This window comes from Lichenostomus cassidix, unplaced genomic scaffold (assembly GCF_008360975.1).
Source record: "Lichenostomus cassidix isolate B80296 unplaced genomic scaffold, HeHo_3.0 HiC_scaffold_538, whole genome shotgun sequence".
NCBI lineage: Eukaryota > Metazoa > Chordata > Aves > Passeriformes > Meliphagidae > Lichenostomus > Lichenostomus cassidix.
The window spans coordinates 71,349-93,334 of NW_028148022.1; the positions used below are offsets into that span (position 1 = coordinate 71,349).

Below are 21,986 nucleotides of genomic sequence, written 5' to 3' on the forward strand. Positions count from 1 at the left end.
GGAGACGCAATGCATCCCATCCCTGTTGCCATGGAAACCGCCTGCTCCCTGCGTTGCCATGGAAACAGAGCAGCTCCCCGTTACCATGGAGACACTCAGGTGACACACAGGTGATCCTCAGGTGACACTCAGGTGACACAGGTGACGCTCAGGTGACACAGGTGACCCTCAGGTGACCCTTAGGTGACCCTCAGATGACACAGGTGACACACAGGTGACCCTCAGGTGACACAGTTAACCCTCACGTGACACTCAGGTAATACTCAGGTGACACTCAGGTGACACAGATGACCCTCAGGTGACACTCAGGTAACCCTCAGGTGTCCCACATTTGACACTCAGGTGACACAGGTGACCCTCAGGTAACCCTCAGATGACACAGGTGACACTCAGGTGACACACAGTTAACCCTCAGCTGACCCACAGGTGACACAGGTGACTTTAAATAGGATCAATAAATACTGTACAGAGTTCTCACCCCATAAATATCCCAAATATACACAGCGGGGGCGCGGCGGGCTTTGGGGGTCCCTGGGGGGATTTTGGGGTCCTTTGGGGTCCCAAGGTGGTCCCAGGGGGTCCTTTTGGGTCTTTTGGGGTCCTGGGGGGTGTTTTGGGGTCCCAGGAGGTCCCAGGTGGTCCCAAGGTGGTCTTTTGGGGTCCCACGGGGTCTTTTGGGGTCCCAAGGTGGTCCCAGGGGGGTCCTGGGGGGCTTTTGGGGTCCCAGAACGTCCTGCGAGGTCCCACAGGGTCTTTTGGGGTCCTGGAGGGTCTTTTGGGGTCCCAGGTGGTCCCAGGGTGGTCCCAAGGTGATCTTTTGGGGTCCCAAGGTGGTCTTTTGGGGTCTTTTGGGGTCCCAAGGTGGTCTTTTGGGGTCCCAGGTGGTCCCAGGGTGGTCCCAAGGTGATCTTTTGGGGTCCCAGAAGGTCCCTGGGGGTCTTTTGGGGTCCCAAGGTGATCTTTTGGGGTCCCAGAAGGTCCCTGGGGGTCTTTTGGGGTCCCAAGGTGGTCTTTTGGGGTCCCAGAAGGTCCTGGGAGGTCCCAGGGGGTCTTTTGGGGTCCCAAATGGTCCCAGGGGGTCCCTGGGGGTCTTTTGGGGTCCCAAGGTGATCTTTTGGGGTCTTTTGGGGTCCCAGGTGGTCCCAGGGTGGTCTGAGGTGTCCTTTGGGGTCCCAGGGGGTTCTACCCCCTCGATTCCAGCGACCTGTGGGGTGAAATTGGGGTTTGGGGTCAGTCAGGAGGGTTTGGGGTGAAATTTGGGGGCTCAGGATTTTGGGGGTCAGGATTTGGGGAGTTTGGGATTTAGTGTTTCAGGGATTTGGGGTTTCAGTGATTTGGGGTTTCAGGGATAATTTCAGGTTTCAGGGATTTGGGGTTTCAGGATTTGGGGACATGGATATAGGTTTTCAAGGATTTAAGGTTTTAGGATTTGGGAACTCAGGCATTTCAGGACTCAGGAATTTGGGGTTTCAGGGTTTTGGGGTTTCATAATTTGGGGTTTCAGGGTTTTGGGGTTTCAGGATTTCGGGACTCAGGGATATGGGGTTTTGGAACTTGGGGTTTCAGGTATTTAGGGTCTCAGGTATTTAGGATTTCAAGTATTTAGGGTCTCAGGGACTTAGGGTCTCAGGTATTTAAGATTTCAGGTATTTGGGGTCTCAGGATTTGGGGTCTCAGGTATTTGGGGACTCAGGGATTTAGGGTTTCAGGTATTCAGGCTCTCAGCTATTTAAGATTTGGGGATTTGGGGTCTCAGGTATTTCGGATCTCAGGGATTTAGGGTTTCAGGTATTCAGGCTCTCAGCTATTTAAGATTTGGGGATTTGGGGTCTCAGGTATTTCGGATCTCAGGTATTTAGGATCTCAGGTATTTAGGGTCCCAGCTATTTAGGACTTGGGGGTTTGGGGTTTCAGGTGTTTAGGATCTCAGCTATTTAGGATCTCAGCTATTTAGGATTTGGGGGTTTGGGGTTTCAGGTGTTTAGGATCTCAGCTATTTAGGATCTCAGCTATTTAGGATTTGGGGTTTGGGGTTTCAGGTATTTAGGGTTTCAGGGATTCAGGCTCTCAGGGATTTAGGATTTTGGGGTTTGGGGTTTCAGGTATTTAGAGTCTCAGGTATTTGGGGTCCCAGCTATTTAGGATTTTGGGGTTTGGGGTTTCAGGGATTTAGGATTTTGGTATTTGGGGTCTCAGCTATTTAGGGTTTCAGGATTTGGGGTTTCAGGATTTGGGCTCTCGGCTATTTAGGATTTCGGTATTTCGGATCTCAGGTATTTAGGATTTCAGGTATTCAGGCTCTCAGCTATTTAGGGTTTCAGGATTTGGGGTCTCAGGTATTTGGGGTCCCAGCTATTTAGGGTTTCAGGATTTGGGGTCTCAGCTATTTAGGATTTCGGGATTTAGGGTCTCAGCTATTTAGGGTTTCAGGATTTGGGGTCTCAGCTATTTAGGGTTTCAGGATTTGGGGTCTCAGCTATTTGGGGTTTCAGGATTTGGGGTCTCAGCTATTTAGGGTTTCAGGATTTAGGGTCCCAGCTATTTAGGGTTTCAGGATTTGGGGTCTCAGCTATTTAGGGTTTCAGGATTTGGGGTTTCAGGGATTTATGATCTCTGGTATTTAGGATTTCAAGTATTTCAGATTTCAGGTATTTAGGGTCCCAGCTATTTAGGATTTTGGGATTTAGGCTCTCAGCTATTTAGGATTTTGGGATTTAGGCTCTCAGCTATTTGGGGTCTCAGGATTTGGGGTCCCAGCTATTTAGGGTTTCAGGATTTGGGGTCTAAGCTATTTAGGATTTCGGGTTTCAAGCTCTCAGCTATTTAGGATTTCAGGATTTGGGGTCCCAGCTATTTAGGGTTTCAGGATTTAGGGTCCCAGCTATTTAGGGTTTCAGGATTTAGGGTCCCAGCTATTTAGGGTTTCAGGATTTAGGGTCTCAGCTATTTAGGGTTTCAGGATTTGGGGTCTCAGCTATTTAGGGTTTCAGGATTTGGGGTCCCAGCTATTTAGGGTTTCAGGATTTGGGGTCTCAGCTATTTGGGGTCTCAGGATTTAGGGTCTCAGCTATTTAGGGTCTCAGGATTTGGGGTCCCAGCTATTTAGGGTTTCAGGATTTGGGGTCTCAGCTATTTAGGGTTTCAGGATTTGGGGTCGCTCACGAGTAGCTGTTGTGCTGGCGGCGCCGGGCCGTGCGCAGCTTCTCGAACCTCGCCTCCATCTCCTCCAGAACCCGCGGCGTGTAACGAACCACCAGCTTCACCGAGCCCTGCGCCGCCTTCAGCAGCTCCACGGCGCGCTCGTGCTGCTCCCCCTCCACGCTCTGACCCCAAAAACCCCAATGGAAGACCCAAAAACCCCATTGGAAACCCCAAAAACCCCATTGGAAAACCCAAAAACCCCATTGGAAACCCCAAAAACCTAACCAAAAACAGACCCGACCCCAAAACCCCTACACTCCCTTCAGCAGCTCCACGGCGCGCTCGTGCTGCTCCCCCTCCATGCTCTGACCCCAAAAAATCATCTGAGACCCCAAAAACCAGCCCTGACCCCAGAAACTTAACCAGAAACAGCCCGACCCCAAAAACCCTGCGCTGCCTTCAGCAGCTCCACGGCGCGCTCGTGCTGCTCCCCCTCCATGCTCTGACCCCAAAAACCCCAATGGAAGACCCAAAAACCCCATTGGAAACCCCAAAAACCCCATTGGAAAACCCAAAAACCCCATTGGAAACCCCAAAAACCTAACCAAAAACAGACCCGACCCCAAAAACCCTACACTGCCTTCAGCAGCTCCACGGCGCACTCATGCTGCTCCCCTTCAACACTCTGACCCCAAAAACCCCAATGAGACCCCAAAAACCAGCCCCGACCCCAAAAACCTAACCAGAAACAGCCCCGACCCCAAAACCCCTACACTGCCTTCAGCAGCTCCACGGCGCGCTCGTGCTGCTCCCCCTCCACACTCTGACCCCAAAAACCCCAAAAAATCCCAATGACACCCCAAACAACAGCCCGAAACAGCCCCAACCCCAAAAACACAGCCAGAGCCCCAAAAACCCTGCGCCGCCTTCAGCAGCTCCACGGCGCGCTCGTGCTGCTCCCCTTCAACGCTCTGACCCCAAAAAATCATCTGAGACCCCAAAAACCAGCCCTGACCCCAGAAACTTAACCAGAAACAGCCCCGACCCCAAAACCCCCACACTGCCTTCAGCAGCTCCACGGCGCGCTCGTGCTGCTCCCCCTCAACACTCTGACCCCAAAAAATCATCTGAGACCCCAAAAACCTAACCAGAAACAGACCCGACCCCAAAAACCTAACCAGAACCCCAAAAACCTAACCAGAAACAGCCCCGACCCTAAAAACCCAACCAGAACCCCAAAAACCCTGCGCCGCCTTCAGCAGCTCCACGGCGCGCTCGTGCTGCTCCCCCTCAACGCTCTGACCCCAAAAACCCCAAAAAATCCCAATGAGACCCCAAACAACAGCCCGAAACAGCCCCGACCCCAAAAACACAGCCAGAGCCCCAAAAACCCTGTGCCGCCTTCAGCAGCTCCACGGCGCGCTCATGCTGCTCCCTTTCAACGCTCTGACCCCAAAAACCCCATTGGAAAACCCAAAAATCCCATTGGAAAACCCAAAAACCCCATTGGAAACCCCAAAAACCCCATTGGAAAACCCAAAAACCCCATTGGAAACCCCAAAAACCCCATTGGAAACCCCAAAACCCTTACACTGCCTTCAGCAGCTCCACAGCGCACTCGTGCTGCTCCCCCTCCATGCTCTGACCCCAAAAACCCCAATTTTTTCCCCAAAATCCCAATTCTTGCCCCCAACATCCCAAATATTTTCCCCAAAATCCCAAATTTTTCCCCCAAAACCCCAATTTTTCCCCCAAAATCCCAATTTTCTCACCACGCCGTTGACGCTGAGCAGCTGGCCTCCACTCTTGAGCCCCCCGTGCCGGTCAGCCACCTCCATATCCACCCCAAAATCCCAATTTTTTCCCCAAAATCCCAAATTTTTCCCCAAATCTCACCACCCCATTGACACTGAGCAGCTGATCACCTCTCTCGAGCGCCCTCTGCTGGTCAGCCACCTCCATATCCACCCCAAAATCCCAAATGTTTCCCCAATTTTTCCCCCAAAATCCCAACTTTTTCCCCCAAAATCCGAATTTTCTCACCGCACTGAGCAGCTGATCCTGCCTCTCGAGCGCCCCCTGCTGGTCAGCCACCTCCATATCCACCCCAAAATCCCATACTTTCCCCCAAAACCCCAATTTTTCCCCCCAAAACCCCAATTTTTTCCCCAAAACCCTACATTTTTCCCCCAAATCTCACCACGCCGTTGACGCTGAGCAGCTGGTCTCCCCTCTTGAGTCCCCCGTGCCACCCCGATGTCCACCCCAAACCCCAATTTCACCACTCCAAACTCCCCAAAACCCCAATTTTTTCCCCCAAAATCCCAACTTTTTCCCCCAAATCTCACCACGCCATTGACGCTGAGCAGCTGCTCCCCTCTCTCGAGCGCCCTCTGCTGGTCAGCCATCGCCACAGCCACCCCAAACCCCACAAAACCCCTATTTTTTTCCCAATTTTTCCCCAAATTTTCCCCCAAAATCCCAACTTTTTCCCCCAAAATCCCAAATTTTCCCCAAAAATCCCGATTTTCTCACCACGCTGTTGACGCTGAGCAGCTGGTCTCCCCTCTTGAGCCCCCCGTGCCGGTCAGCCACCTCCATGTCCACCCCAAAATCCCAATTTTTTCCCCAAAATCCCAATTTTTTCCCCAAATCTCACCACACCGTTGATGCTGAGCAGCTGATCACCTCTCTCGAGCGCCCTCTGCTGGTCAGCCACCTCCATATCCACCCCAAAATCCCAAATGTTTCCCCAATTTTCCCCCAAAATCCCAACTTTTTCCCCCAAAATCCGAATTTTCTCACCGCACTGAGCAGCTGATCCTGCCTCTCGAGCGCCCCCTGCTGGTCAGCCACCTCCATATCCACCCCAAAATCCCATACTTTCCCCCAAAACCCCAATTTTTTCCCCAAAACCCTACATTTTCCCCCAAATCTCACCACGCCGTTGACGCTGAGCAGCTGGTCTCCCCTCTTGAGCCCCCCGTGCCACCCCAATGTCCACCCCAAACCCCAATTTCACCACTCCAAACTCCCCAAACCCCAATTTTCCCCCAAAATCCCAACTTTCCCCCAAATCTCCACGCCATTGACGCTGAGCGCTGCTCCCCTCTCAGCGCCCTCTGCTGGTCAGCCATCGCCACAGCCACCCCAAACCCCACAAAACCCCTATTTTTTTTTCCCCAATTTTTCCCCCAAAATCCCAATTTTTTCCCCCAAAATCCCAAATTTTCCCCAAAATCCCGATTTTCTCACCACGCCGTTGACGCTGAGCAGCTGGTCTCCCCTCTTGAGCCCCCCGTGCCGGTCAGCCACCTCCATATCCACCCCAAAATCCCAATTTTTTCCCCAAAATCCCAAATTTTTCCCCAAATCTCACCACACCGTTGACACTGAGCAGCTGATCACCTCTCTCGAGCGCCCTCTGCTGGTCAGCCACCTCCATATCCACCCCAAAATCCCAAATGTTTCCCCAATTTTTCCCCCAAAATCCCAACTTTTTCCCCCAAAATCCGAATTTTCTCACCGCACTGAGCAGCTGATCCTGCCTCTCGAGCGCCCCCTGCTGGTCAGCCACCTCCATATCCACCCCAAAATCCCATACTTTCCCCCAAAACCCCAATTTTTCCCCCCAAAACCCCAATTTTTTCCCCAAAACCCTACATTTTTCCCCCAAATCTCACCACGCCGTTGACGCTGAGCAGCTGGTCTCCCCTCTTGAGCCCCCCGTGCCTGTTTTTTTTTTTTTTTTTTTTTTTTTTTTTTTTTTTGGTTGGTGGGTGGTTTTTGGGTGGGTCAGCCACTCCCCCCGGGATGACGCGGGAGATGTAGATGGGTGAGTTCTGCTCTTTGCCCCCCATGATGTTGAACCCCAAACCTTCCTCCGTCTTGGGCAGCTCCACCACCCGCGGGTGGGCGTGGCCTTCGCTGGCCGCGAACGCTGCCACCGTGGCCTGGGGACATCGGGGACAGTGGGGACGTTGTGGGTATTGTGGGTATTGGGGACATTGGGGACACTGTGGGTATTGCGGGTATTGGGGACACTGGGAACATTGGGGGTGTTGGGGGTACTGGGGACATTGTGGGCATGGGGGACACTGAGAACATTGGGGACACTGGGGACATCGGGGATATTGGGGGTACTGGGGACATTCGGGACACTGGGGATGTTGGGGACATTGGGGACACCGGAAACATTGGGAGTATTGGGGACAGTGGGGACATTGAGGACATTGTGGGCACTGGGGGCACAGGGGACACTGAGGACATTGGGGACATTGGGAAGCTCCACCACCCGCGGGTGGGCGTGGCCTTCGCTGGCCGTGAACGCTGCCACCGTGGCCTGGGGACAGAGCAAGGGACATTGGGGATGTTGGGGACATTGGGGACATTGGCGGCATTGTGGGTATTCGGTATATTGGGGGCACTGGGGATATTGGGGACACTGGGGGCGTTGGGGGTATTGGAGACATTGGGAGATTTGAGGACATTGGGGACGTTGGGGACATCGTGGGCATGGGGGACAATGGGGGTATTCAGGATATTGGGGACACTGGGGACACTGGCAATATTGGGGACATTGGAGGCATTGAGAGCATTGGGGACATTGGGGACATTGGAGACACTGGGGACAGTGAGGGACTTTGGGGACATTGTGGGTATTGGGGACATTGGGGACATTGGTGACATTGGGGACACTGGGGACATTGGAGAACATTGCGAGCAATGGAGACATTGTAGATACTTGGGGCATTCAGGACATATGGGGACATTGGGGACATTGGGGACATTTGGGGACACTGGGGATGTTGGGGACATTTGGGGACACTCAGTGTACCTTGGCGGTGGCATGAGCTCGGATCTCCGGTGTCCCTGCGATGTCCAAAGTGTCATAGAGCTGCTCGTAGACCTGCGGGGATTTGGGGTGGATTTGGGATGGTTTTGGGATTTTGGGATGGATTTTGGGGTGGATTTTGGGATTTTGGTGGATTTTGGGGTGGTTTTGGGATGGATTTTGGGGTGGATTTTGGGATTTTGGGGTGGATTTTGGGGTGATTTTGGGATGGATTTTGGGGTGGATTTTGGGGTGGATTTTGGGGTGGATTTGGGGTGGATTTTGGGGTGGCTTTGGGGTGGATTTTGGGGTGGATTTGGGTGGATTTGGGATGGATTTGGGGGTGGATTTTGGGGTGGATTTTGGAATTTTGGGGTGGATTTTGGGATGTTTTTAGGGTGGATTTGGGGTGATTTTGGGTGGATTTGGGATTTTGGGGTGGATTTGGGGGTTTTGGGGTGGATTTAGGATGGATTTTGGGGTGGATTTGGGGTGGATTTTGGGGTGGATTTTGGTGGATTTTGGGGTGGATTTTGGGGTGGATTTTGGGGGTGGTTTTGGGATGTTTTTAGGGTGGATTTGGGGTGATTTTGGGTGGATTTTGGGTTTCAGGATGGATTTTGGGGTATATTTTGGGATTTTGGGGTCACTTCTCAGATGGCAGAGCAGAACTTGCTCTGCAGGACTCTCTGCAGTGCCTGCAGTTTTTGGGGTGGATTTGGGATGGATTTGGGGTGGATTTGGGGTGGATTTTGGGTTTCAGGATACATTTTGGGGTATATTTTGGGATTTTGGGGTCACCTCTCGGATGGCAGAGCAGAACTTGCTCTGCAGGACTCTCTGCAATGCCTGCAGTTTTTGGGGTGGATTTTGGGGTTTTTGGGGTGGATTTTGGGGTGGATTTTGGGATTTTGGGGTCACCTCTCGGATGGCAGAGCAGAATTTGCTCTGCAGGACTCTCTGCAATGCCTGCAGTTTTTACAGGGTGGATTTGGGATGGATTTTGGGGTGGATTTTGGGGATTTTGGGGTCACCTCTCTGATAGCAGAGCAGAATTTGCTCTGCAGCACTCTCTGCAATGCCTGCAGTTTTTGGGATGGATTTGGGGTGGATTTTGGGTATATTTTGGGGTTTTTGGGGTCACCTCTCTGATGGCAGAGCAGAATTTGCTCTGCAGCACTCTCTGCAGCGCCTGCAGTTTTTGGGGCGGATTTGGGTGGATTTGGGATAGATTTGGGATGGATTTTGGGGTGGATTTGGGGTGGATTTTGGGGTCACCTCTCTGATGGCAGAGCAGAATTTGCTCTGCAGGACTCTCTGCAATGCCTGCAGTTTTTGGGGTGGATTTGGGGTATATTTTGGGGTGGATTTTGGGGTCACCTCTCGGATGGCAGAGCAGAATTTGCTCTGCAGCACTCTCTGCAGTGCCTGCAGTTTTTGGGGCGGCAGCTCCCCGCTGCGCTGCAGCCTCTCCAGCAGCTCCACGGCCCGGGACACGTCTGGGGAGCCAAAACACCCCGAAATCAGCCCAAAATCAACCCCAAAACACCCCAAAATCAGCCTGAAATCAACCCCAAAACACCCCGAAATCAACCCCAAAGTCACCCCAAAGTCACCCCAAAATCAACCCCAAAATCAACCCAAAACCACCCTGAAATCATCCCAAAATCCACCCTGAAATCAACCCCAAAACACCCCGAAATCAGCCCAAAATCACCCCAAAGTCACCCCAAAATCAACCCCAAAATCAACCCAAAACCACCCTGAAATCAACCCAAAATCAACCCCGAAATCAGCCTGAAATCATCCCCAAAACATCCCAAAATCAACCCAAAAGCAAGCCCGAAACACCCCAAAATCACCCCAAAATCCACCTCGAAATCAACCCCAAAACACCCTGAAATCACCTCAAAGTCAACCCCAAAATCCACCCCAAAACACCCCGAAATTAGCCCGAAATCACCCCAAAAATCAACCCCAAAATCAACCCCAAAGTGCCCTATAATCAACCCCAAAATCAACCCCAGAGTCAACCCCAAAATAACCCTAAAAAATGCAAAATCACCCCAAAACAAACCCAAAATTACCCTGAAATCAACCCCAAAACACCCCGAAATCACCCCAAAATCAGCCCAAAGTCACCCCAAAACAACCCCAAAACACCCCAAAATCAGCCCCAAAGTCACCCCAAGATCAACCCCAAAACACCCTGGAATCACCCCAAAATCCACCCCAAAATCAACCCCGAAACACCCCGAAATCAGCCTGAAATCAGCCCCAAAAAAATGCAAAATCACCCCAAAATCAACCACGAAATAAACCCAAAATTACCCCAAAATCAACCTCGAAACACCCTGAAATCACCCCAAAATCAACCCGAGTCAACCCCAAAATCACACACGAATCACCCCAAAAACCCCCCAAAATCAACCCCCAAATCAACCCCAGAGTCGACCCCAAGATCAATCCCAAAATCAACCCAAAAAAAGTGCAAAATCAGCCCAAAATAACACAAAAAATGCAAAATCACACCAAAATCACCCCCAAAATCACCCCAAAATCAACCCCAAAATCACCCCAAAATCAACCCCAATACACCCCAAAATAACCCTAAAATCAATCCCCAAAAGATGCAAAATCACCCCAAAATCAACCCCAAAACACTGCAAAATAAACCCAAAATCAACCCGAGTCAACCCCAAGATCAACCCCAAAAAAACGCAAAATCAACACCAAAACCACCCCAAAACAAACCCAAAATCAACCCCAAAACACCACAAAATCACCCCAAAATCAAACCAAAATCAACCCCAAAACACCCAAAAATGAACCCCAAAATCAACCCCAAAATAACCCCAAAAAAATGCAAAACACCCCAAATCAACCGCAAAACACCCCAAAACACCCCAAAATCAACCCAACAAAATGCAAAATCAACCCAAAATAAACCCCAAAACGCCCCAAAATCAACCCCAGAGTCAAACCCAAAATCAACCCCAAAAAAATGCAAAATCAACGCCAAAATCACCCCAAAACAAACCCAAAATCAACCCCAAAACACCATAAAATGAACCCAAAATAACAAAGAAAAACCCCAAAAAATCGCCCCAAATCAACCCCAAAACACCCCAAAATAACCCCCAAAAAATTGCAAAATCACCCCAAAACAAACCCAAAGTACCACAAAATCACCCAAAACGCCACAAAATCAACCCAAAATCACCCCCAGGGCCAACCCCAAAATCAACCCCCCAAAAAAATGCAAAATCAACTCTGCAACACCCCAAAATCAACCCAAAATCACCCCGAAATCACCCAAAAAATCAACGCCAAAACACCCTGAAATCAACCCAAAATCAACCCCAAAACAACCCAAAATCAACCCCAAAATAACCAAAAAAACACCACAAAATCAACCCAAAATCAACCCAAAACAACCCAAAATCAACCCAAAATCACCCCAAAATCACCCCAAAATCAACCCCAAAACAACCCCAAAATCAACCCCAAAATCAACCCCAGAATAACCAAAAAAACACCACAAAATCAACCCAAAATCAACCCAAAACAACCCAAAATCAACCCCAAATCAACCCCAAAACAACCCAAAATCAACCCAAAATCAACCCCACAACAACCCAAAATCAACCCAAAATCAACCCAAAAATCAACCCCAAAATCAACCCCAGAATAACCAAAAAAACACCACAAAATCAACCCAAAATCAACCCAAAACAACCCAAAATCAACCCAAAATCAACCCAAAAAAAGCAAAATCAACCAAAAATCACAGCTAGAGTCAACCCAAAACAAACCCAAAACAAATCCAAAATCAGCCCAAAACCACACTCAAAGTCAACCAAAAATCACCCCAAAATCACCCCAAAATCACCCCAAAATCACCCAAAACAACCACAAAATCAACCCAAAATCACTGTAAAATCACCCCAAAATAAACCCAAATCAACCCAAAATTGAAAATCCACCCAAAACAACTTCAAAATCATGCTCGGGGTCACTGTAAAATCACCCCAAAATCACCCCAAAATCCACCCAAAAATAAACCCAAAATCAACCCCAAAATCACCCCTAAATAGAAAATTGTGCCCCAAAATAGCTCCCGGGAGCCAAAAACACCCCAAAATCATCACCCTGCACCCCAAAACCTCCCCAAACCCCCCTTGCCGCCCCAAAACCTCCCAAAAATCCCACAAAATCCTCCAAAACCTCCCAAAATCACCCCAAATCCCCCAAAATCTTCTCAAAATGCCCCAAAATCCACCCCAAATCCCCCAAAATATCCCCAAAATCTCCCCAAAACCTCCCAAAAATCACCCCAAAATCCCAAATTCACCCAAAATCCCCCAAAACCTCTCAAAATACCCCCAAAATACCCCTAAATCCCCCAAAATCCACCCAAATATCCCCAAAACCCCACAAAATCCCCCAAAATCCCAAAAATTCCCAATATCCCCCAAAACCTCCCAAAATCACCAAAAATCTCCCAAATCTCCCCAATATCCTCAAAATCACCCCAAATACCCCAAACCTCCCAAAAATCGCCCCAAATCTCCCCAAAACCCCCAAAATCCCTCAAAATCCCCCAAAATCCCCCAAATCCCCCCGCTCTTCCCTCAGGCCCCAATTCAACCCCCACCGCCCCTCCCCACCCCGACACCCCCCAGCCCCTCCCCCTCCCTCCCCCACCCCCTGACCCCCAAAAACCCCAAAAACCCCAATTTCCCCCAAAATCCCCCAAATCTCGCCTCACCTCTCTCCAGCCCCAGCGCGTCGCCGCTCAGCGCTGCCATCTTCGCCTGGCCACGCCCACCGCCAGGCCACGCCCCTTCCCACGAAACCACGCCCCTTCCCACGAAACCACGCCCCTTCCCACGAAACCACGCCCATTCCACACTAACCACGCCCCCTCACAGCGAGGCCACGCCCCCGGCAGCAATTGATAACGTAATTCACTCCCTGGCCACGCCCACCGCCAAGCCACGCCCCTTCCCACAAAACCACGCCCATCGAGCACAAACCACGCCCCCTCCCATCGAGGCCACGCCCCCGGCAGCCGCTGGTTACGTCATCGGCTCCTTGGCCACGCCCATGTCCTTATATGGAGTGTGAATGGCCACGCCCCCTCTGTATAAGCCACGCCCCCACTGGAATCGCGCGTGCGCAGAACGGGAGGGGTGAAACCCGAATTTTGGTGGGAAAACCCCAAATTTTTGGGGGGGAAAGTGGATTTGGGGAATCCTAAATTTTGGGGGAATCCCAAATTACAGAGGAACCCCGAATTTGGGGGGGAAAGTTGACTTGGGGAGTCCCAAATTATAGGGAAACCCCCAAATTTTGAGGGAAAGTGGATTTGGGGAACCCCAAATTTTGGGGAAAATCCTAATTATAGGGGAAACCCAAATTATAGGGGAACCCCAAATTTTGGGAGGAAAGTGGATTGGGGAATCCCAAATTTTGGTGAAATCCCAAATTACAGGGAAACCCAAAATTTTGGGGGGAAGTGGATTTGGGGAATCCCAAATTTTGGGGGAATCCCAAATTTTAGGGGAATCCCAAATTACAGTTGGACCCCAAATTTGGGGAAGAGTGGATTTAGGGATTCCCAAATTGCAGGAGAACCCCAAATTTTGGTGGGGTGAGTGGATTTGGGAAATTCCAAATTATAGGGGGAACCCCAAATTTTGGGGACGAACTGGGGGAATCCCAAATTTTGGGGAAATCCCAAATTACAGGGGCATCACCAAATTTTGGGTAGAAGTGGATTTGGGAAATCCCAAATTATAGGGGAATCCCAAATTTTGGGGAGGGATGGATTGGGGGAATGCAAAATTTTGGGGAAATCCAAATTTTGGGGGAATCCCAAATTACAGGGAAACCCCAAATTTTGGGAGGAAAGTGGATTTGGGTGAATCCCAAATTTTGGAGAAGGATGGATTGGGGGAATCCCAAATTTTTGGGGAATCCCTAATTACAGGAAAACCCCAAATTTAACAGGAAATACCCCCAAAAATTTGGCGGGGTGTCACAAATTTTGAGGCTGGAGATCCCAAATTGGGGCAGCAGAAATTTTGGGGTTAGAAAAACCCCAAATCTTGGGGGGTGAACACCCTTTTTAGGGATGGAAAAACCCCAAATCCAACTGGAATAGCCCAAAAATTGGGGAGGTGTTGATTTTTTGGGGGAAAACCAAACCCAAACGGAGAGGAGAACTAATTTTGGGAGCTAAAAAACCCCAAAATTGGGAAAAAATCTCATTTTTTGGGGCAGAAAGCCACCCGAAACTGGGAGGAGCACTGATTTTGGGATTAAAAAAAAACCCCAAATTGGGGAGGACTTCCCTTTTGGGGAAGTCTTAACCCAAAGACCCCCAAATCGGGATGGGAAACCTAATTTTGGGACTAGAAAAACCCCAAATTGGGGAAAAAAACAATTTTTTGGGGCACAAAGCCACCCCAAACCGGGTTGTCACCTCTTCACCGCAAAAATCCTCCAAAATCACCCGAAAATCCCCAAAAACCACCCGGAAAACCCCCAAAGCCACCCGAAATTCCCCCAAAACCACCCGAAAATCCCCCAAACCTCCCCCAAAATTACCCGAAATCCCCCCAAACCACCCAAAATCCCCCAAAATCACCGAAACCCCCAAACCACCGAAAATCCCCAAACCTCCCCCAAAACCACCGAAAATCCCCAAAACCACCCGAAAAATCCCAAAACCACCCGAAAATCACCCAAACTTCCCCCAAACCCACCCGAAAATCCCCAAAACCCACCCGAAATTCCCTCAAAACCACCCAAAACCACCTGAAATGCCCCCAAACCTTCCGAAAATCCCCCAAAACCACCCGAAATCCCAAACCACCCGAAAACCCCCAAATCTCCTCCAAAACCACCAAATCCCCGAACTTCCTCCAAAACCACCAAACCTCCCCGAAACCACCGAAATTCCCCAAGCCACCCCAAAACCCCCAAAAACACCGAAATGCCCAAAACCTCCCCCAAAACCACCCCAAACCACCCAAAATCCCCCAAAACCCCCGAAACTTCCAAAACCCCCAAAACCCCCGAAAACCCCCAAAACCACCTCGCAAACCCCACTGATTTCCAATAAAACCCCGTTTATTGCCCCGCTCCCCCTCCCTCCTCCCCTCACTCCAGCGGCGGCTCCAGCAGGTAGCCATTCTCCGCCCCCAGGTAGCCATCGGCGCCCTGCAGCCCCTCGGGCGGCAGGAACATCTCCGAGTCCCCCTGGCTGCCCGCGTCGCCCCCCTCGGGACCCCCGGGACCCGCCGCCGCCCGCTCGTCGCGCCGCTCCCTGTCGCGCTTGTGCTCGCGCTCCCTGTCGCGCTCCCTGTCGCGCCGCCGCTCCCTGTCGCGATGGCCGCGGCGCCGCTCCCGCTCCCTCTCGCGCTTCTCCGCCGCCTCGCCCGCCGCGCCCTCCGCGCCGCCCGGCTCCCCGCCGCCCCCTCCCAGCTCCTCGGGGGTCTCGGGCGGCTCCGGGGGTCCCTCGTCCTTCTTGTCGCGGTCGCGGTCGCGTTTGCGCTCTCGGGAGCGGGAGCGCCGCTTGCGGTCTCGGTCGCGGTCGCGATCTTTGCTCCTGTCGCGACTGGCGCCGCGCTTCCTGTCGCGCTCGTCCTTCTCGCGGCTCCGCGTTCGCCGCCGCCGGTCCCGGGAGCGAGAGCGGCGCCGGTCGCGTTCCCGAGAGCGTTCCCGCCGGTCGCGCTCGCGCTCCCGCTCCCGGTCCCTGAGGGGACAACGAGGTCAGCGGCGGGGGTGGCACAGGGGGGTCTCAAAGGTGACACTGGGGGTCCTTGAGTGACCCTGGGGGTCCCTGAGGTGACACTGAAGGTCCCAATGGGGTCTCAAAGGTGACACTGGGGGGTCCTGGGGGTCCCTGAGTGACACTGGGGGTCCCAATGGGGTCTCAAAGGTGACACTGGGGGTCCCTGAGGTGACACTGAAGGTCCCAATGGGGTCTCAAAGGTGACACTGGGGGGTCCTGGGGGTCCCTGAGTGACACTGGGGGTCCCAATGGGGTCTCAAAGGTGACACTGGGGGTCCCTGAGGTGACACTGAAGGTCCCAATGGGGTCTCAAAGGTGACACTGGGGGTCCCAAGGGGGTCCCTGAGTGACACTGGGGGTCCCAAGGGGGTCTCAAAGGTGACACTGGGGGTCTCTGAGATGACACTGGGGGTCCCTTTGTGACACTGGGGTCCCTGACCCATTTCGGGGGGTCCAAAGGGGGTCCCTGATCCACTCCAAGGGGTGCCAAGGGGTCCCTGAGTGACACTGGGGGTCCCTGAGGTGACACTGAGGGTCCCAATGGGGTCTCAAAGGTGACACTGGGGGTCCTTGACCCATTCCGGGGGGTCCAAAGGGGATCCCAAAGGTGACACTGGGGGTCCCTGAGTGACACTGAGGGTCCCTGAGGTGACACTGGGGGTCCTTGACGCAATCCAGAGGATGCCACGGGGGTCCTGAAGGGATCCTGAGGGTCCCAAAGGTGACACTGGGGGTCCCTGACACACCTCTGAGGGTCCCAGACACATTCCAGGGGGTCCCAAAGGTGACACTGGGGATCCCTGACCCATTCTAGGGGGTCCCAAGGGGGTCTCTGAGGTGCCCTGGGAGTCCCAGAGGTGACACTGAGGGTCCCTGATCCACTCCAAGGGGTCCCAGACACATTCCAGGGGGTCCCTGAGGTGACACTGGGGGTCCCCAAGGTGACACTGAGGGTCCCTGACCCATTCTAGGGGGTCCCAGGGGGTCCCAAAGGTGACACAGGGGTTTCCAAAGGGGTCTCAAAAGGGTCCCAAAGCCAATCCTGGGGGTCCCAAACGTGACACAGAGATCTCAAAGGTGACAAAGGGGGTCCCAAAGGTGACACAGGGGGCTCAGAGGTGACACAGGGGTTTCCAAAGGGGTCCCAAATGGGTTCCAAAGCCAATCCTGGGGGTCCCAAAGTGACACAGGGGTCTCAAGGGTGACAAAGGGGGTCCCAAAGCCCCTCCCAGGGGTCCCAAATGGGTTCCAAAGGTGACAAAGGGGTCCCAAAGAGGTCCCAAATCCCATCCCAGGGGTCCCAAAGAGGTCCCAAATCCCATCCCAGGGGTTCCAAAGGTGACACAGGGGTCCCAAAGGGGTCCCAAAGCCCCTCCCAGGGGTCCCAAAGCCCCTCCCAGGGGTCCCAAAGGTGACAAAGGGGGTCTCAAAGGGGTCCCAAAGCCCCTCCCAGGGGTCCCAAAGGGTTCCCAAAGGGGTTCCAAAGAGGTCCCAAAGATCCCAAATGGGTCTCAAAGGTGACACAGGTGTCCCAAAGGGGTCCCAAAGCCCCTCCCAGGGGTCCCAAAGGGGTCCCAAAGCCCCTCCCAGGGGTCCCAAAGGTGACACAGGGGTCCCAAACCCCCTCCCAGGGGTCCCAAAGCCCCTCCCAGGGGTCCCAAAGGTGACACAGGGGTCCCAAAGAGGTCCCAAATGTGTCCCCAAGCCCCCCAGCCCCCCGGCTCACCTCTCATCGTAGCGGGAGGTGTCGTCCCTCCCCGAGTGCCGGATGTTAACGTCAGCGCCGCCGCGCCGGGTGCCGCCGAGCCCTCCTCCTGGGGGGACAGGGGGTCAGGGGGACCCTAAAACTGACCCCAAACTGACCCTAAAACTGACCCCAAACTGACCCCAAACTGACCCCAGAGTGACCCTAAAACTGACCCCAAACTGACCCTAAAACTGACCCCAGAGTGACCCTAAAACTGACCCCAAACTAACCCTAAAACTGACCCTAAAACTGACCCCAAACTGACCCCAAACTGACCCTAAAACTGACCCCAAACTGACCCTAAAACTGATCCCAGAGTGACCCTAAAACTGACCCCAGAGTGACCCTAAAACTGACCCCAAACTGACCCTAAAACTGACCCCAGAGTGACCCCAGAGTGACCCCAAACTGACCCTAAAACTGACCCCAGAGTGACCCTAAAACTGACCCTAACACTGACCCCTCAGCCTGAGCCGCCGAGACCTCCTCCTGGGGGGACAGGAGGTCAGGGGGACCCTAAAACTGACCCCAAACTGACCCTAAAACTGACCCTAACACTGACCCTAAAACTGACCCCAGAGTGACCCTAAACTGACCCTAAACTGACCCCTCAGCCTGAGCCGCCGAGACCTCCTCCTGGGGGGACAGCGGGGTCAGAGGGACCCCAGAGTGAGCCCTGAGTGACCCTAAAACTGACCCCAGAGTGACCCTAAAACTGACCCCAGAGTGACCCTAAAACTGACCCCAAACTGACCCTAAAACTGACCTCAGAGTGACCCTAAACTGACCCCTCAGCCTGAGCCGCCGAGCCCTCCTCCTGGGGGGACAGGGGGGTCAGGGGGACCCCAGAGTGACCCAAAACTGTGCCCAAAGTGAGCCCAAAGTGAGCCCAGAGTGACCCTAAAACTGACACCAAAGTGAGCCCAGAGTGACCTCAAAGTGACCCTAAAACTGACCCGAGTGACCCCAAAGTGACCCTAAAACTGACACTTCAGCCTGAGCCACTGAGACCTCCCCCAGGGGGACAGGGGGACCCCAGAGTGACCCTAAAGTGAGCCCAAAGTGACCCTAAAACTGACCCCAAAGTGACCCCAGAGTGACCCTAAAGTGACCCTAAAACTAACCCCAAACTGACCCCAAAGTGACCTATTTCACACCCCAATTCTGAGTGAAAAAACCCCAAAATTGGGGTCAAACCCCCAATTTAGGCACTGCAGACCCCCCAAATTTTGGGGAGGGGGCTTCAATTTGGGGAGGGGGCTGTAGGACCACCAAAAATCAGTGTGAATCTCCCCAAAAATCCTGAACACACCCATTTCACACCCCAATTTTGAGCGAAAAAACCCCAAAATTGGGGTCAAACCCCCAATTTAGGCACTGCAGACCCCCCAAATTTTGGGGAGGGGGCGTTAATTTGGGGAGGGGGCATTAGGACCACCAACCAAACCCCAAAAATCAGTATGAATCACCCCAAAAATCCTGAATACATCCATTTCACAACCCAATTCCGAGTGAAATAACCCCAAAATTGGGGTCAAACCCCCAATTTAGGCTCTCAGGACCCCCCGAATTTTGGGGAGGGGGCGTTAATTTGGGGAGGGGTCTCACCCAGGCGCCGGGGCCGCCAGCCCTTGACGGTCCTGCCTCGCTCAACGTCCACCAGCACCCGGCGCCCGTCGATCTTCTTGCCGTCGGCGTGTTTGTAGGCGGCTGAAAAATATTTGGGGAGGGGTCCCGAGGGTGGGGGGGAAAGGGGAGGGGGTCAGCCACAGCGAGGCCGGACCCCCCCTCCCCAAAAAAATCGACCCCCTCCCCAAAAAACCGCGAAAAAATCGACCCCCGACCCCCCAAAAAATCCTGATCCCAAAAAAATCCCCCAAAAAATGGATTTATTTTGGGGAAAATTGGGGAGGGGGCTTCAGGGGGTGTGCCCCCCCCCGCCCCAAAAATGCCCGAGCTGGAAAAGGAAAGGTTATAGGGATTTGGAGACCCCCGCCCCAAAAATAAAAATTTAACCCTTTCCCGAAGCGACGCCGCGCGATTTCGGGGGGACACGCCCCCCTCACCTGGGCGCTGACCTCACACACACCTGGATTGGTTTTTGGGGGGTTTTTTTGGGGGGGTCACACCTCTTTTACCTGGTTATCAACCCCACCCAGCGATTTTTGGGGGGGCAACGCCCAATACCTGATTTTTTGGGGGGGGGGTCACCCCTTTCACCTGTTCATCGACCCCCCTCAAAGTCATTTTTTGGGGGTTTTACCATCTTCCTGATCCAAAATTTGGGGGATTCACCCCCTTCACCTGTACATTGACCCCCCAACACCTCATTTTTTGGGGGGTGTCACCTTTTTTACCAGTTTATCGACCCCCCCAGATTGATTTTTGGGGGTTTTACCATCTCCCCCATCCGAAATTTTGGGGATTTCACCTCCTCCACCTGTTTATCGACCCCCCCAAATTCATTTTTTGGGGGTTTTACCATCTCCCCCATCCTAAATTTTGGGGGTTTCACCCCCTTCACCTGTTTATCGACCTCCCCACATGGATATTTTGGGGAGGGGTCACCTCTTTTACCTGTTTATCAACCCCCCAGAGTGATTTTTGGGGGTTTTACCATCTCCCCCATTATAATTTTGGGGGTTTCACCTCCTCTACCTCCCAACATTGATTTCTGGGGGTGTCACCCCCTTCACCTGTTTATCGATTCCCCCCAAATTGATTTTTTTGGGGGTTTTACCATCTCCCCCATCCTAATTTTTGGGGATTTCACCCCCTTCACCTGTTCACTGACCCCCCAGATTGATTTCTTTGGGGGTGTCACCCCCTTCAGCTGTTTATCAACCCCCCAGATTGATTTTTTTGGGGATTTTACCATCCTCCCCATCCTAATTTTTGGGGGGGGTCACCCCCTTCACCTGTCCATCGACCCCCCCATCCTCATTCTTTGGGGTTTCACCCCCTTCACCTGTTTATCAACCTCCCCAGATGGATATTTTGGGGAGGAGTCGCCTTTTTAACCTGTTTATCGACCTCCCCAAATTCATTTTTTTGGGGGTTTTACCATCTCCCCCACTTTAATTTTGGGGGTTTCACCCCCTTTACCTGTTCACTGACCCCCCCACCTTGATTTTTTTTTGGGGTGTCTCACCCCCTTCACCTGTTTATCATCCTCCCCACATGGATTTTTTTGGGGGGTTCACCCCCTTTACCTGTTCATCGACCCCCCCAAAGTCATTTTTTGGGGGTTTTACCATTTCCCCCATCCTAAATTTTGGGGGTTTCACCCCCTTCACCTGTACATTGACCCCCCAACACCTAATTTTTTGGGGGGTGTCACCTTTTTTACCTGTTTGACCCCCTCAGATTGTTTTTTTGGGGGTTTTACCATCTCCCCCATCCTAAATTTTGGGGGTTTCACCTCCTCCACCTGTTCATCGACCCCCCAGATTGATTTTTGGGGGTTTTACCATCTCCCACATCCTAAATTTTGGGGGTTCACCCCCTTCACCTGATTATTACCCCACACACCTTGGGTTTTTTTTGGGGGGGTCACCCCTTTCACCTGTACATTGACCCCCCCAGATTGATTTTTTGGGGGTTTTACCATCTCCCCCATTTTAATTTTTTGGGGTGGATCACCCCCTTCACCTGCTCATTGACCCCCCCATCCTAATTTTGGGGGTTCACCCCCTCCACCTGATTATTACCCCACACACCTTGTTTTTTTTTTTGGGAGGGTGTCACCTCTTTTACCTGTTCATTAACACCCCCAAATTCATTTTTTGGGGGTTTTACCATCTCCCCCATCCTCATTTTGGGGGGTCACACCCCCTCCACCTGATTATTACCCCACAGACCTTGTTTTTTTTGGGGGTGTCACCTCTTTTACCTGTTTATCGACCCCCCCAGATTGATTTTTGGGGGTTTTACCATCTCCCCCATCCCAAATTTGGGGGGTTTCACCCCCTTTACCTGTTTATCATCCTCCCCACATCGATTTTTTGGGGGTTTCACCCCCTTTACCTGTTCATCGACCCCCCAACACCTCATTTTTGGGGGTTCACCCCCTTTACCTGTACACAGCCCCCTCCCATTAAATTTTTCGGGGGGGTTTCACCCCCTTCACCTATTTATCACACCCCCAGACCCATTTTTGAGGGGGGATCACCTCCTTTACTGGTTCATCGACCCCCCAATTTAATTTGGGGAGGGGGCACCCCTTCATTTACATCCCCAATTTAATTTGGGGAGGGGTCACCCCTTAATTTAAATACCCCAATTTAATTTGGGGAGGGGTCATCACTTCATTTACATCCCCAATTTAATTTGGGGAGGGGTCTCCCCCTATTTACATCCCCCAATTTAATTTGAGGAGGGGTCACCCCCTTATTTACATACTAACCCCCCAATTTAATCTGGGGAGGGGGCACCCCTAATTTAAATACCCCAAATTAATT

General features: G+C 52.4%; 2 protein-coding genes and 2 long non-coding RNA genes across 7 annotated transcripts; all 4 read right to left on the bottom strand.

The window, feature by feature from the left end:
- Positions 1-423: 423 nt before the first annotated feature.
- On the bottom strand, positions 424-12,833 carry LIN7B (lin-7 cell polarity scaffold B). Of its 4 annotated transcripts, XM_085048344.1 has the most exons (10): positions 12,747-12,833; positions 9,356-9,474; positions 7,979-8,050; positions 6,945-7,094; positions 6,397-6,456; positions 3,163-3,323; positions 1,137-1,204; positions 1,085-1,106; positions 862-880; positions 424-798 (listed from the first exon to the last, which is right to left on the bottom strand). In XM_085048344.1, the coding sequence occupies exons 1-7, from the start codon at positions 12,784-12,786 to the stop codon at positions 1,183-1,185; spliced, it is 624 nt and encodes a 207-aa protein (XP_084904470.1). In that variant the 5' UTR covers positions 12,787-12,833; the 3' UTR covers positions 424-798; positions 862-880; positions 1,085-1,106; positions 1,137-1,182. The 4 variants fall into 4 exon arrangements, with proteins under 4 accessions (XP_084904470.1, XP_084904469.1, XP_084904467.1 ...); XM_085048343.1 differs by lacking the exon at positions 1,085-1,106 and having other exon boundaries at positions 862-881; positions 1,117-1,204; XM_085048341.1 differs by lacking the exon at positions 1,085-1,106 and having other exon boundaries at positions 424-881; positions 1,117-1,204.
- On the bottom strand, positions 3,981-6,125 carry LOC146420369 (uncharacterized). The gene is made up of 3 exons (XR_014849172.1): positions 6,082-6,125; positions 4,385-4,439; positions 3,981-4,314 (listed from the first exon to the last, which is right to left on the bottom strand). It is a non-coding gene; the product is annotated as an uncharacterized LOC146420369 (long non-coding RNA).
- A 2,264-nt stretch (positions 12,834-15,097) lies between the features above and the next one.
- Positions 15,098-19,288, bottom strand: LOC146420370 (uncharacterized; the record flags this gene model as incomplete). The annotated part of the gene is made up of 3 exons (XM_085048347.1): positions 15,098-15,740; positions 17,506-17,593; positions 19,135-19,288. Coding segments are annotated over 3 exons (837 nt in total), but the record flags the coding sequence as incomplete, so codon positions are not given.
- A 1,111-nt stretch (positions 19,289-20,399) lies between these two features.
- Positions 20,400-21,945, bottom strand: LOC146420371 (uncharacterized). The gene is made up of 3 exons (XR_014849171.1): positions 21,029-21,945; positions 20,548-20,866; positions 20,400-20,444 (listed from the first exon to the last, which is right to left on the bottom strand). It is a non-coding gene; the product is annotated as an uncharacterized LOC146420371 (long non-coding RNA).
- Positions 21,946-21,986: the final 41 nt, after the last annotated feature.